This window comes from Astatotilapia calliptera, chromosome 18 (genome assembly GCF_900246225.1).
Source record: "Astatotilapia calliptera chromosome 18, fAstCal1.2, whole genome shotgun sequence".
Classification (NCBI taxonomy): domain Eukaryota; kingdom Metazoa; phylum Chordata; class Actinopteri; order Cichliformes; family Cichlidae; genus Astatotilapia; species Astatotilapia calliptera.
This window is the reverse complement of record NC_039319.1, coordinates 7,756,047-7,772,744: the sequence shown is the minus strand read 5'-3', so window position 1 is coordinate 7,772,744 and position 16,698 is coordinate 7,756,047. Positions and strand designations below refer to the sequence as shown.

The window sequence follows — 16,698 nt, the reverse complement described above, 5'->3', positions numbered from 1 at the left end:
CACCTCATGACTGTGGGAGGAAGCCAGAGTACCTGAAAAGAATATAAAAGCCTCACACAGAAAAGCCCCAGTCGGGACTCAAACCCAGAGCTTGTGAGGACACAGTGCTAACCACTACACCACCATGCTGCCCACATTTTTGGATTCCTGTTGCTCATAAACAAAAAATTTGATGAGCAGGGCATCTATGCTCATCACTACTGTATGTGATGACCATATAAGGGATTCCCCCCATCTTTGTTGTCACACAGAGCCCAGAGTAGGAAACTGACTCAAAGCGACTCTTTGCAGAAGTCTTAACTGTGAGTTTTTGTCTCTCAGAGACAGAGGTTTCAATCTTTGGCAGCCGTGTTTAATATGAGAATCCATCAAAATAACACCATGTATATGATCATATATGTGAAAATAACTATAAGCCTAAAGATGTTCTTTAAAGAATAAGCTGAAAGTCTAATTGTGGCTTACATCTGTCACACCTTTACTATAACAGATACAAACATATATAAAGGTTTGTATAAATCAATCCAGAAAATTTACAGGGATGAAGTCATAGTATCATGAAGTATCCAGTGAAGTTAGTAAGGCTTCTATTAATGATTTTTCTTTTTTTCATGAGGAATTTCTTGAGCTACACTGAACAAAAGAACTGATTTCCATCCCGTCGTAGAAGGTTAGCTGACTCAGCACATCCGTTTTAAAATTTCTGAATTAAAGTGTCAGACTGAAATTATATAAAAAAAATCATCTGACTTTGATAACTGTTCACATGACATGAACTTACATATCAATTAGAGAATGTATTTTTAGGGTCATAATATTAAGACTTGAAAAAAAAACAACACATTTTGGATACCATTGTGCACAGCCTTTCCCAGAGAAAAATGTACTACTGTACTTTAGCTACTGTATTGAGAGTTCGTCATTCCAGCTCTGGTTATATAACCAACCACATCCCAGGACTGCAGCCCTGACACACGGCTGCTCCCCTATCTGTCTCTCTCTTTCGGTGAACAGCCTTATAAATAAACAAACGAGACAGCCAATAGATGACAGCCATACAAACCATGACTGTTTTGCTGAACAAAAGATTTAAAAAAATATAATAAAATAAAAAGAGTGGCTGTGTTTTGGACCTTCATATTTCTCAGAATTAATTAGAACCATATTCTGTACCAAGATGTGAATACTGGAGTGGAAAAAATCAAAGCTACTGATCGTACAGTTGGAAAAACTCAGCAAACTACTCAGACACACTGCCATGTATAACATAGCAAATAGTCAGTGTCACAATGTAATTAAAGAAATCTTTAGACTAGCAAACTAGTCAATTTTTATCTCTTGCTTAAATGATAATTGCAAATTGGTGACCAGGCACGTCTGTAGTACACATCCTGTACCGACGGTGTAACAAGTTGGGAAATCTTTTTAGTTCTGGTTTGGTCTCATAAAAAGATATTTGGCTCTTTTGCTGCTCAATGCTCCATTACATTACACACGGAGCCTGATGTTTGAGCCGGTGTCCTGGCAAAACACCCTACCTATCAAGCTGTCCTACTTGTTGTTACTGCGCATGCGCACAACTCAAAACGGCCATATTTTAGGTGTTAATACTAAGATAAGATAAGATAAGATAAGATAAGATAACCTTTATTAGTCCCACACGTGGGAAATTTTGATCCTACCCTTTCGTGCATGCGAAAAAAGGTTATTATTATATATTTTACTTCTTTATTACAGTGGATACTTGTTTTCCTTAAGCTGTTGTCAGTTTGTTAACTTTTCAAGCTAACATGCGTTTTGTTTCTTTGTGCAAAAATACTCCAATTTGGAGTCTCAATTAAAGTCATATTTCAAGTCTTGATTCAGTACTTCTAAACTTCTGTAAACTGGCGTACAGCTTAAACCTTGTCCTACCTAAATAAATAACAGCAGTGTGATTTGGCCATCAGAACGTCCTACCGTCCTATGTACGATGGAGGTATAAACCACGTAAGATAGCATATTCTGATAAGGTAGCACAGACTGATAGACATGACTATAATTTACGTTACAGTAGGATGTCTTGACAAAGTAGGACGTTTTGTCAGAACACCGGTACCACAGTGGGCCTTTTTTGTGAATACAGCTGTCTACTGACACCAAAGATGATGCTTTGAGTTGTGAGCGTGAACACAAAGCTTTGGGCCTAATGGCTGAACAGCGAGTGAAAAAACCTACAACGGACCATCACCTGAATCACTAAGACAATAACAACCTTTGTGGTAACATTGCTTTCTTATTGTCAGGATACACATTTTCCATCAACAGTGATCAAACTCATAACTTTGGAATGTGTTTGTGTGATGAGGAATAATTTCTACGGATGTAATTCGCATATACTGTATATTTAGACCACTGACCTCACAAACGTTAATGAAAACTCGAGAAGGGGTTAAAAACAGCCAGTTACTGGGAAGAATAGCTGGAAACATGAAAAAGGTAAATATAAAATATCCATGGATGGCTTTTGTTGGATCATTTGAAATGCAGGCAAATGTCTCGCAGGCAGTTTGGAGTTTATCCCCATCTTTCTCCAGGTGAAATCCAAACAGAAGACAGCTTCACACTCTCCCTGCCCATGCACAATAAAAATACTGTTACCTCCATTATTTCCAACATTTCAACATTAGCCAGATTGTTACAAAGACATTATTCAGTGTTTCACATTGCTGAATATTTACAGTTGCTTGAACAAGTATATCAACACCCTTAAAGTCCAACGCTGTTGCATCAGTGTATTCACATTTTACATTAAGCAACAGAAAGACAACACTGTGAAAATTGTTCTTCTTTGTTTTTCACATGCTGCAGAGCCACTTCTGTCATAGAAGTGTCTGAGTGGCTCTCGAGTGCACTGCAAAGTCCCAAGGCGTGTCAAGATGCGTCTGTCTGCAGCTTCGGGTCCAAAAGCCCAGCAGTGCATCAGGTCATCAGGCCTCCAGTTAAATGAAATACTCCTTTGGGTTTTCAGTGGAGAGATTCTGGGAGTCAGCCTGGTTGTTAAAAGGAAAGTCTTGGCTGTCCTCCTGGTTGACTCCCTTCACTTCCTTGTTACGATATGTATCCTTCCTCCGGTAGAGGAATCTGGCCGTTATCGCCAGTGCAGTCACAATCACAAAGATGACTACTGCAATGACACCTGTAAGGTAAAAGGATTTTGTAGCATATCAGATATCACCTTTCAGAGTTCATGTGGTTGAATGTTCTGACGTTATTGTAGCTGATGTATGGATTGGAAGAAAACTCTTCCCCTCGTAGTACCATCTCTAAATGTTTTGATTATCTTGCTAATCGCACTTTAGAGAACATTAAACACCAGTTTAAATCTTTTGAAGCCATCACGCTCTTCTGCTCTGTTGAGCACATTTGGGAATACGAGAGCAGGTTCCATTTAATTGGCATTCCAGAATCCATCTGAAATCAATTTCATACTACGTTACATTATAAAGTGACCAGAAGTTTTAAGATAAGAGCAGAAAAAGTTTTCCCATCAGCAAATCATCCCTACATTGGTTTAATTAGATGGGCTGCCCTTTGTGTACTGGATGGTTTAATGGACAGTTTTAAATGACTTTTCTCTGAGTCTCACCTTTTCTATCTGCACAATTATAGATTGAACCTTTTCAGTCTTCACTTTGAATCAATCCGTGCTGGCAGAGCAGCAAAGTTTTAAATGAGTTTTAAATGGACTCCTGCCTGGTAGACCACTTTACTCTTTCTTGGAGTTCAACCTCTCTCCACAACCTGATTCGCTTGAACTCATCACTTTTTTAAATAAAAAGGCACCAGAAAAGCACATGAAATTTCATTATTTTTAGTCAAGGGCAATACGATTGACATGATAAAACAACTATTTTCCACTGAAGCAGTGCTGGTGTCCAATTTTCCACCACAAATAACACGGACACCGATGTCAGGAGTTCTATCTTTAAGCCAAGCAATTTTGTTGTTGCTTAAAAAAAATCGCCAACAAATCACAGATGCAGGCCAATTTCTGTTTGCTGTCATTCTCCTCACACAAAAATAACCAAACCTCTGCTGAAAATGTTGCACAAATCTCTTGAAATGTAGGTAACGAGGTGTAACTGCCTGCACACCAGCACTGCACGGGTGGAAAATGGCTATAAGTAAAGTCCAGTGAAGAAGATACAAAGGTAAAGCAGTTTAGTACCTCCAATTAGGGCCGAGTCAATCCTGATGGAATTGACTAAGGGTACACCTGAACCCACTGAACCAGACTGGTCTACAGGAGAGAGAGAGGGAAAGAAAAAGGTGGAGAAAGCTAAGGACAAGAATGTGAAAAACCAAAGGACTCCAAGAATAAAAACAAGGAAGAACAGCCAAAATCATTCACACCAGAAGAAAGAAGCACAACAAGAGGCAAAATTAGAATAAAGAAAGAAATGAGATCAAATCAGAGTCAGAAAATGAAAAGCAGAGACTCAAAAAGAAAAAAAAAAGCCCAACCCATCAGATCAGGGAAGATTACTTGAGCTCTACAAGTGACTGCTGTAAAGCATTGCAAACTGGATTAGAAAGAACCCAAAGGATGGAAATCCCAAACGAATCTCCTGTGTCTCAAACTCATTAAATCATCAGTCATACTGTCGTTAGACTCCCAAAACAAGGAGCATACTTCACGTAATTAACAAGCCGTTTCTGAGCTGCAGCTTTCATTCAGTTTCAGTGCAAAAATGAAAGACAGCAGGAGATATATGCCACCCTAATCACAGAATCAACTCCAAACCCCATTGGCCAGATTGTTTTTTGCATTACGTGGCATCATAGTTTTTGTAATAAATTTGCCTGTGTACTGTTGTAGTGCAATCAATTACACTGGCCTTCAACGTTTGTCCTGAGAAATAAATATTTTGATATTATGATGATGAAATGCATTGTTGACGTAGCTCCTGTGGAGTTGAAGTGCTAGTATAAGCAAAAAAGATGGTAAGTTTTCATTTAAAGGCTTTATATTTGTACATGTAGATGTTCAGCCAAAACTTTTAATAAATGTTATATATTTATATTTTCAAAGATTATAACATAATAACAAGTCAGATGTCTCCTCCATTTCTCACCTGACAAGTGGTGTGTGTTCTCAGCTGAATAGGAATTGGCAGAAGCTGCGGAGCCGCAGTTGGACTGAGCTAAAGGTCCAGTGATGATGACGGGGCTGGAGTTGGGGCGGAGCAGAGCTTCTTTCAGAGGGCTGATGGTGTTAAAGTGGACAACTGACAGGCAGCCTGTAAAACCGAGGGAAGCCAACCTGGATAGGTCTGCATCCAGGTCATCAGACTCTGGAGAGAGAAAATGAGCAAGATAGAAAATGTGTAGTGAGCAGTGAGGATCCAAAGGCAGGGCACAGGAGTTGGCCTCAAAGAGCAAATAACAAAATGGATAAAGTTAAAAAAAAGTAAGTAAATAACCCCCTATTTGTGAAGGAAGAAACACTGTCAATATACACAGTGACTGAACAGAGGTTTGTAGATGGGTATGAAAACAGACTAATGACTTGCATGGGAGAAACAGGATGTAAATAAAACATAAACATAATAAATTACTGACAAGACACAAGAGGAGAAAAAAGGGAGGGGTAAAGAGTTCAGATGTAAAACAAAAGAAGAAAAACCGGAAGAAACTGAGACACAATAAAAATGAAGAGAAGGAAATAAGGAAGAAACAATACAACTTATCGAAGGCAAACAAAACATTATGTACAACAAAACACTGCATATATCAAAACGAACACCAACATTCATGCAAAAACTACAGTAGCTGAGTGGGCCATTAGTAATAATTATATTTATAAAGAAAAAGTAACATTCAGGATGCAGATTTTATAATGAAGTACATTATTTGCTGTATAATCTTCCAATTAAATATTATGAATGCATATACCATTGTTCATTAGTAATAGCGAAGCCAGTTTTCTGAGGGTTAACAGGGACACATTTATTAGTTAAATCCGTGTCTATGGAAACTGCCACACGCTGAATAATTTCAGCATGCAGAAGTGCAGATGCAATGTGATCTGATTATACGTCCAGGCTTGGCTTTTCCAGTCTGGGCAATCACGAGGTGACAGGCGGTGTACAACCTGGACAGGTTGCTAGTGTGTTGCTACGATCATCTGATTATCATCCACACACCATTTTAAAAGGTACAGAAATCTTCTATTTATATACTGGCAGCATGCAGACAGAAGGGCAGATTGCACTTTTCTCCCTGGTTCATTTTTAGCAATATGTTAACTTGAACTCTGTTAAGCGAATCAGTTTTGTTGATTGCATTACTGATTATCTGTTGGTGAATTGTATGCTCACTTGGGTGATGGCACCAGCAAGACACAAATTGCTGCTCAATCCCGAAAGTCCCAATTTCCAGGGCTCAACATAAAGTTCCATTCATGTTATAGTGACCGCCTTGTAAAAATGCTCATATTTACATTAACATCTATTTAAAAGGCATGTCTACAACAACAATTTTGGTTGTTACAGCTAGTTGCTCCCTTAGTCAAACCATAGAATGGATCTTTTTGTTGCACTTTTGACAGGTGGATAAGTGGTTGCCTCCTGCATCACTTCCACTAATTAGGGTCACAAAACTGGACTTTTAAAAAAACAAAACAAAAACCTTTTAGAGCATTTTTAATGCAAGTATCTGATGAATAATATGCTTTGCAATGTGGTTAGCTTAGCTATGGCCTATTTGCAAGTTCAACCTCTCCCAGTCTGTTGTGGCTCTGACAAAGATGGGGATAGTGTGACATGATCCATTGGATTGATCATGTTTTTAGGTCGGAATTCTTACTTTCCGTTATTCAGGTTTTTATGGTTTCGATTTTTGTATTAGTGTCTTCTTCTTGTGTTCCCTTTTGTATCAAGTTTCTAGTGAGTTTCCTTGTCGGTGTTAATTTGTGTTCTTTTGTCATTTCCTGTCTTATTTGGATAATTTTCTTGCATCTTGTTTTGTGTTTCACTATCTCCTCTGACTCGCTGTCTTGACTGTCTTCACCTGTTGCTCGTTACCCTCCTGTATCAAATCCTTAGAATTAATCACAGGAAACTGACTATCTTTGTCGTTGTATTTATTGTGCCATTCTGCTTAGTGTAACTTTCTCTGTTAAAGTCCTGTCTAATCATTATGGCTTAATGGTTTGCTATCCCTTCCATCTTGCCCTGTTTGATTGGATATTTATTGTGGACCTGATCATCAGTATTAAAAGCCTGCTTTTTTTTGTTGTGTACGATGTACACAAACTGCAGTTTATGATGCTGTGAATCTGAAGTTAAAGCACCAAAACTGATTGCGACAAATCAATGGGTGGCATGTCCATCTTTCATATACAATCATATGATCATCAGCATACACCCAGTCACCTCTGTTATAGCAGTCAGTTATTCTGCTTTCAGTCTGCAACCATCACATTATGAGAGACTCTCCAGCATTATCTCTTGATTTTATTGACTTAGATCCCTCCATCATTCACCTCTGCTCCTTCACAGCAGTGTAAACAGCAGCTGTGGAAGCCCACATTAATGCTGGAAGCAGCTGCACCACTATCTGTTCAGATGACTGAGAGGTGACTGTGGTTTTTACCAGCATACATCTGCATGTTGATGAGAGCAGCAGGAGACACTGCCGCAGCCTGTAAGCTCCTCTCAGCTGATACACCCCCCCCCCCCCCCCCCCCCCTCTACTTCCAGGTCCATTAGTTAGGCTGATGGATGACAGGGTTGAAGGCGAGAGACAGAGAATCTACTTTCCTGATGTTTTCCTGATCTGACTTTCTGCCTCCTCTAGTTCGACTGCAGGGTAACATTCTGACATGACAGTTTGAAAACTTGGTGTGCTGTACTAAGGTCTATTGCAATATACAGTAGTGGTGCTTTACCTCTTGTTCTTAAATGTAGTTGCTGTAATTGACCGAGATTTTCCTATACACCAACATTAGCTAGATAAATGAAGAAATGAAGTTCACACTCACTACTTACATCCTACTAAAGTGGTTCCTTTGAAAACCAGTTTATTTATATTTTTAAAATTCCTTTTCTTTCATGATATAGCTTAAGAGTACTTATGGAAATCTCTGATACATGGAAGGAAAATGTGTATTTTTCTATTTTTGTTCCACTGTTAGTTGTTCTTTTTATGAAAGAGCTGTGACTGCAGCCTGTGGTCTCCCAGACTCTTATTCACAGTTCATATCTTAGTCCATCTTTCATGGAGGCACCGAGGGAAAAAATTACTGGCTTTTTAAAAATTGTAAAAACTGTAATCACACCAACACTGTTTCAAGTCTCTGCCCATGACTGGAGTGGAAGTGGAAAAAGCAACACACTACAGAAATAGTTGATTCCCATTTAAAAGTTTAAAACTTATGTGGAAGAAGTACATTCAAGTAGTTAGAATGAGACCTCCAGGGATGAGCAGTGCTGGAGCAGTCCAAAGGTACACAAGATCTGCACTAGATAGAGATGATATAATTATTATAGTATATAATAATAACTATTATTTTTCTTTTTTTAGTTTATCTAGAAAAAACAGCTGGCTCATTTGGGAGGGACTCAGAGTAGAGCTGCTACTCCTCCACATTGAAAGAGGCCAGCTGTGGTGGTTCAGACATTTGATTAGGAGTCCTGTTGGGGGTGAGGTGTTCCGCTTATGTCCTACAGGAAGGAGGACATGCCAGAGGGATAACTTCTCTCAGCCTGGGAACACTTACATAGGTCATTTTTATGCTCACTGCATCGCTTGTGTCGCGTGATGCGTATATGTAAGAGACATAAAGACACACAGAGGAAGATGTTGCATCTGTTTGAAAATGTGAGTTTGTGTAAAGAAATTTGCAAAAAAAATGCTGATGCCCCGGCAACATAGCCCCAGATACACAGCAGAAAACGGATGGATGGATGGATGGATTTATCAACACTAGGAACTTAAATCTTAAATTAAGGCAGAAATGTGCCGGTTCCATTTATGATACAGTTCAGATCAATCCAGCTCGATTAAATCCAGTCCTAATCACAGGAAGCTAAAAGCAAAAACTTGCAATTATTTCTTTGTTTCTGCTCTATACATCTGGAAAGACTGTTCCTCTTAGATGATAGCACAGTTTTAAGGAAAATGCATTTATGGGTTGAGCAGCTGAGTTGAGTACATGGTGATGGCACGATAAACTTGCCTTTACTGTTGTGAACAGCAAAGAAAGATTTTCATTGCACAGGCAAACGTCTCTTGCAGGGAAACATGTACTGTGTATAATACAACTTTGAAACTTGAAATGTATTGTGCCAAGCTTGTTTTTTTGTATATACAGCAGTATATTTGCAGATAAGTTTCTTTCTTCCTGTTAAAAATGAACTTTAAGGGTTCTACAGGTGGGGTGTCAAACGTATTTCATATTTTTCGATTATTAATGGCTCGTCAGTATGTGGGAGCCGAATCCTCAACCTGGCTGAGAATCCACACAGGCAGGGGTGGGGCTTTATTTTGATGGGCACACCATGCAGCCACTAACACGCAAAGATAGACTGGAACCATAGCATGGGGGGAAAGGAAGGGGGGCAGACGTTCCAAAGACAGCCAGTGTACAGGTCGGATTTAAACACGAGCATGTTGGGAAAAGTGAAGAAATGAGCGGAAACTTAAAATAAGAAGCATCTGGCTGCATTTCAATGATATTGAGTATCTGAGTGTCTAAATGAGTGTCACAGGCCTGAATGGGTGCTTGAAGCCATTTATAATTCTTGTATAATTCTAATTCTAGAAACACAACAAAAAAGAAATTTTGGACGTTTAACTGTATTTTCAGTTTTAAATTTTTTCAGTTTTTCCCAGTGATAAAAAACTCCCTTTTTCATACAACACAAAGTAATTAAGCAATAAACAATTAACTTGTTGAAACCCAATGCTCACGGTATTGGGGGACAAGAGGGAGAACATCTGGTTTAATGGGATGTACTGCCAGATCTGTTATTTAAATATAGACATGTGTGGGATCCACAGAAACATCAGAATCTCAGCTAAAAGCTCATGTATAGGAATTTCTTTTATTTATGTATTAATCACATTATTTTATTGTATAATGCCTTGGTGACACTGGATTTTAACGAGTCTCACACTCATACATTAAGACAAATGGTGGGGGTGTAGTAAGGAAGTTGGGGGAAGCAGACAGCTCCACAGGAAGAATCTTTTGTCTCTTCAAGGACTCTGGGAGGTAGCAAGGGAGTGTGAACCTTAAGGTGTGAAACAGCTGTGTACTGCCTTTTGTTCCTGGAGAAGGTATTTAACTGAGAGCCATGCTAGGCTCAGAGAGACTCTGCTGACCGTCTGCCCCGCAGTCATGCAGGCTCTCCACAAGCTTGGTTTTCTGTTCTTTGTGTGTTTGGATTAAAGAATGTTAGCTACCGCTCACCGCTCGTCTGCAGGCTTTATTTAAATGGAAAAACTTCCACAACACTCACAAAATCATTTGAGCGACCACCAAACAGCTAAAATAGCAAATGATTAAAAAGCAGGTAAACAGATTTCCCCCCCAGCAAACAAACAAACAAACAAAACCTGGACAATGAGTTACCAGAACATTTTCTGCCATTTTGCACTTTTCTTTTTCAATTTAAGTCCAAAGAGTCATGCTAACAAGTTTCTTTCTTTGTCACAGCAGCGTTTTCTTTATCATGCACACTTCAGACGCAGACTACACCTTTCTTGGCTGCTGCCTCAAAGCACATTGTGCGCTGTCTATCTTGCGTGCTGCACAATAGCGTTTAATATTTAGTATCTACTGTTATCTACTGCTAGCTAGTTTATTGTGATGGTGCTGTATTTATTATGTTGCTTTTTTTTTTGTTTGCTTTCTCTTCTGTTTTTTTTCTCCATACAGGTGATTCAGGTGTTTTGTTTGTTTTTCTTTCTTTCTTCCCCCTTTCTCACCGTCTCTTCTCCCCTCTGGTTTTCTTTCTCTCCCTTCTTTCTTTCATTCTTTCTCCCAGTCATGTCTGTCCCGTTTGCAACCGAAAATAAAATAAATACATAATTATAATAAAGGTCAATCAAATGGACCAATATGGCAAGGCCATGATGATCCACTTGGTAAAATAAATCCGCTTGGCATCTTTCTTGGCCTTAAGACAACAATTCTGATGGCTAAAGATCCAAACGGGACAAAAAAAAAAGACAAAAAAAAGAAAGAAAGGGGAGCTTCACTGGCCTGCTTAAGATCAAAGTGGGCTATATGTGGCCTGTGGTGTAAAATGAGTTTGACACCCCTGCTCTACAGTAATCTGCAACTCCGTCCGAATATCAGAAAAAAGTTGTTTCTAAGGTCCAAGATTGTAGAGTGCATCCCCAAAACCCAGAAACTACTTAAAATATCTTTTGTTTACTTCTTGACTCAACATTTCTGAGCACTCAGTACTAAGATGAAAATATCCCTTTGTCCAGCTAACAGCTCTGGCTCCATGTATTACAGTCAGTTTTTCTAAGAAAGCTCACGCTGAGAGTCAGGCACCAAACTTCTCAGAGCTATTATCAAATAAATGTGAGTCTGAGTGCTCCCTAACTAAAAAGACCTTCTCCTTTTACTGTGTCCTCACTCACCGTGCACTCTGCCCAACACCAGCGACTTGATTGCATTAAATTCCCCGTCAGATGTCAGGTTGAAGTCTTCTCTGGCATTTTGGTCAATCTGAAAAAAAGAAATAAATAAATTGGCTTTTGTTCAACCTTTAATTTTTAAAGTAGAATCCAATACAGGATAATTTAAGACAAATAAAAGCACAGAAAATTAAAAGATCTGAATACAAATTGATGATTAAAAAAACAAAAGGAAAGTTTTTGAAATATTAGAACAATTAAGAAAAATGAAAACTGAAAGTTGAAAGTGCATCAACTAGGACATGAACAGCTGGAAGTGGAATAAGATCAAATTAAAATTTTAAAATGCCCTAGGCATAAAAACGAGCAAAGTATTACATTGTTCTGTGAGCTATTCTAGTTATTAGATGCAGTGAGTTTTACTTTCGTGCCAGTCATTACTTTTCAGTCAGCGGTGACGTGAATCTGGCGCTCCATCCTTTTTAAATTTGATTTTTTTTTTTTTTTTAATGTTCAGCTTTCCCTTTATCTCAACAGCTCAAAGGGAGGAATGAGCAACAGAGTCCAAACTTGCAGTTAAAAACATTCAGTCATCCAGAATGAAATTCACCACTGGAGATTATTTTAATTAGAGCAGCTCCACAGAGAGTATCTCACCATGTGGCCGTGAAGAAGAAAACCTAGTCAAAATCATAACTGAAGTTTCCATCAAAGGGGGAAAAAAAAGAAAAACTTTTGTAAGTCATTATAAATGCTGATTACTTCAACAAGACATCTACTGTTTGAAGTAACATTTACTTGAGGTCATAGCTACACTTCTTTATCGTAAAGCTGCAGAATGGTGTATTTACAAGACCTATTAGGAGAAATGGAAAAAGCATTCATAATGATCTTTGGTTCAGGCCCAGAACAGCTTCATGAGTGAGGGGAGAGGGGAGGATTAACAGATGGCTGTTATTATGGTGAGGAGAGGTGAACGTGAAGCAAATCTGTAAGATTTACCGGTTGATCTACGTTGCTACCCAGACCACGGCCACAAGTTGTCACCAAAAGAATGAGGTCATGGATACAAGTGGTGGAAATGAGCTTTTTCTCATGGGTGACAAGGTTCTTCCTTAGAATGAGCTAAAGAGCTCAGTTATTGAGAAAGGGCTTAGATTAGAGCTGCTACTCCTGCACATCGACAAAGGAGCCAGCTGAGGTGGACCAGGGATTTCTTACTGGGAGGAGGCTCGAGGACAGACCCAAGACACCTACCCAGATGTTCCCCCAGAGAATGGGACGACAGGGCATCTTTGCTTAAACTGCAGACGACCCAGATGCAGACGTGGATAAGCGACTGAAAATAGAGCGCTGAACAGACCAAAAACAAATAAAATACTAGCTCTGACCTTTCACATTTTTATATTGAACTTAGGGCACATACAAGGCTAAAGAAGAGGGGTGATTTATTGCAATGAATCACATATCTTATGCATTTACACCATTCTGCTTGCTTCTTTCTGCTGCTCTCTTATCTGTAAGAGGTCACCACAGCAGGATATTATTTATTTATTTACTTTTACACTCAATGCCCTTCCTAATGCAACCCTCCAAGGGATTTGTGTTTTTTAAAGGTGTGTGAAAATATGATGAGCTGTAGGTGAAACTGTAATTGGGTACTTATGTTAAAGTGTACATAGAAGTTTTTGCCAATCCATTACACACATTGTATAAAAAAAACAAGTTGGTGTGAATGAAAGTGAGTGTACTAGGAATCCAAAATTGCCATTAAAAGGTTAACTAGAAAAATAAGAACTGCATTTAACCTTGATATGAGGATAATTTACAAGGTCTAAAATACAACAGATGTGCAGTTCCCTCAAACCACATTTTTAATTCAGTAGATAGACATTCACACAGAATAAAGAAACATACTACGTCCCTGTAGTCGAACTTTAGTGAAAAATAGACACAAATAAACTTTACACTGACTCAAACACCGTCTCTCCAACCCAACCTGAAAATTGCTTGCAATAATTGCTTACATTAAATTGTGGAGGCAAGTGAAAAAAATGGCTGAAGTTGCTATTAAACATGCTTAGAATTAAATAATGAAAACTCAAAGACAAGCAGGAAGTCAGAGTTTGTCCACTTTAACTACCTGCTTTGGATACCTATGCAGGGAGAGGCTGATAAAACAATTACTGGTTAAGAAAGCTCCCCCAATTGGGTTTGCAGTTTGCAGTTCTACTGATATGAAATAAGCTCTAGAGACATTTTTATAGCCTTAAGCTGATATGATATCACTGAAATTACAGTAGGTTTCCACATATTATAACCTAGATTGGTTCTATTGAACAGGAAGTACCTTTTGCAGTTAGGTCCCTTGTGTTTACACACGGCACCCAAGTCCAGAACTTTATCTTGCTGTCTCTGACAAACTTTGATGTACTATTTTAAGGATCTAATGGAGTGTGTCAGTAAACCTAAAGGAAACGAAACACTGGGCCATCTGATAAGAGTGCAGAAAGAGAGGGCATGATGTATTAGCAGCCCAGGGTGATTTAGTTTTTCATTTTTCATTCGCTCAGGGGGAGAGGATATGACGGTGTCCAATTGTGAGACCACTTTAGAGAGTCTATGCTGCTGGCCATCAAGATGCAGCTGGGTGACAATCGATGAAGGTCACCTGATGTTCCCGAAGCATGTTGTAACAATATAATGACTCAAGGTGATGGAAACCGGTAAGATGAGATGCAACTCATATTTCACTGGAGTCTTGACAAACTGCATCAAGACGAGGTCACCTTATATTTCATCTCAGGGTGTTGATAATTATAGAGACGTCCAGGCTGCTGGCTCCCAGTGAGATTAAGTTTACCTCATATATCATCTGAGGCTGTTGTTAACAAGATGTTAACGCTGTTCATGAGATTTAGATATTTTGAAGTTGATCCATATTTCACCCAGAGCTGTTTTAATGTGTAGTTTATCCCTGCTATCCTTCCATAGCTCTGCAGTAATAACTGGAGCTTCCTCGAACTAAATTAACACAGGGATTATTGAGCCTTCCTGAAGCGACATGATGCGACTGGATCAAATGGAAAATAATTTCGGTTAAAAAGTAAAAAACTTTTTAACAAATGGCAACTCGTTTCAGACAAATCATTTTTAAACTGCCAAATCTGCCACATGTTTGTGGGAAACACCTGTGCTATACATTTTATGTCAGTGGTTTCAGGATTATTTTCCATGTTATGACTGATGGTGAAGGAAGTAAAGAAGGAGCCTATGCACAGCTGTGACGTTATCGTATCTGTGACAAATAGAATCTGTGTGCGTGGCATGTTTGAACAATAACATACAGATAGAAAATATTAAATACAGAAGATGACATTTACGTATTTATATTTTTTTATTTTGGGGTCTTTATCTTGAAACTGAACGGAAATGACTTAATTACAGGGGCTGGAAAAGGGAGCACATTAACTTTTCTGTGGAAGTCTATGGACCATAAACGAAACAACATCCAATGCTCTTTAGTGTATAAGTGTCGGGGTTAATAGACTCAGGTTAATAAAAGCAAAAATAAGTCAGGGTTGCCCGATACTGACGGGTAAGTTGTAATAGGACCTATTCACACTGGGCTAATGGAGTTTGTTTTAAAACAGTGAGAGCACAGTGGCATATCTGGGAATAAATGCTCAAGCAGGAACTGCAAAACATTCAATCATTCTTTAAAATAATTTGATTGATCAGAGCATAGTGCTTTTTGTCCCCATCTGGTGGTGAAAAAAACATTGTAACCTTTTATTTTAAAGTGGAAGTCAGTTGAAATGGCAGAAATTACACTCTTCTGTCACTTCAAAGCTGTTAAAATTGAACAGTGTTGTTATTTTGTGTGTAAGGTGAGATGCTCCTCCCTATTTTCTACTCACTCGTGCAGTCCCTGCTTTTGTAGTCTCTTGAAGATTTAAGGAAGCACATATCACCTTGCCATATACTGTATGCATGTATAGTATAGTGTATATTGCACACAACCTAAGTAAAACCATAAATGTAGTTATACAGTATTTGTGTTCTTTTCCTCACCTGTACAGACACAGAGTCTGTCAGCCTCCTGATGGAGACGGTGTGCAGCTGTCCGTTGGCGAGGCTCCTCACTTTGCTCCTCAGCACTTCGGTGTCTCTGCTGCTGTCCAGCTTGTATCTCACCTCCAGCTTATCTTAATCACACAAACACAAAGTTTTTCCACGTTAAACTTCTTTCTTTCTCTTGACGAAAACATCCGTGTGTTCTATAACCTTTACGAAAAAAACATCCTTAAGAAAAATAACCTTAGATTCGCATCTTTCGGATTCATCACTGAGTTAATAAAGCTTTCCATTTTAAGAGGATTAAGAGGTAATTCCCTATCAATAACAAAACTCTAAATCTAATTAATTTTCCTAATATACAGAGCATTAGGAGCGGATTAATATAAAGCAACGTTATTTCTTTGGGGCTTTTAAGATTAAAATCAAGGATATGAAATTATACATTGTCCTTCAAACGCATCCATGTTATCAGGATAATATTTTTCAATTATAAATAATCCCATAAGAAACACTTCATAATCATGATTCACTGTGTTCATCTTTTAATTAGGTGTATTTACCAAAAGGGAATAATTACTTGATGTATTAAAGCTCATTCCCGTAGCTGCCATCTCTGATAACGTGGTTTATGCATAAGTTCTTGAAAGCAAGACTTAAGTGATTAACAATGAATATCTCTCATTTTGGCTGAAGAATGTTCAAGTGCAGCAAAGGAAATAAGCAGAACAAGAGAGAGCTCTTAAGGATTTCACTGGACACGTTTAAGCACATTTACCTGTCAACTCCCCGGTCAGCATGAGGCCTTAATAACTCAGAGAAAGCCGACAGACAACAGGGCATTAACAGCAGAAAAAAAACAAACATTTATAGCTAACCAAGCAGCATAGTGCCAATTTTATTGCTGGATGCTGAAAATGCCATTCATCATCCAAACTCTTATTCCTGCAGCACTTTTTCAAAGACAAAACAGCTGGACGT

At 38.6% G+C, this 16,698-nt stretch overlaps 1 protein-coding gene across 2 annotated transcripts in view; it reads right to left on the bottom strand.

Moving 5' to 3' along the window:
* Positions 1 to 330: 330 nt before the first annotated feature.
* LOC113009907 (contactin-associated protein-like 4) overlaps positions 331 to 16,698 on the bottom strand; it is a 122,434-nt gene continuing 106,066 nt past the window's right edge. Inside the window, exons 20-24 of one of the 2 annotated variants that reach the window (XM_026148549.1) lie at positions 15,715 to 15,848; positions 11,644 to 11,731; positions 5,118 to 5,336; positions 4,211 to 4,282; positions 331 to 3,178 (exon numbers count right to left, since the gene is read on the bottom strand). In XM_026148549.1, coding sequence (XP_026004334.1) covers positions 2,982 to 3,178; positions 4,211 to 4,282; positions 5,118 to 5,336; positions 11,644 to 11,731; positions 15,715 to 15,848 — 710 coding nt within the window. In that variant the 3' untranslated portion in view covers positions 331 to 2,981. The remainder of the gene's footprint in view (positions 3,179 to 4,210; positions 4,283 to 5,117; positions 5,337 to 11,643; positions 11,732 to 15,714; positions 15,849 to 16,698) is intronic. The other variant, XM_026148551.1, reaches the window with a different exon arrangement.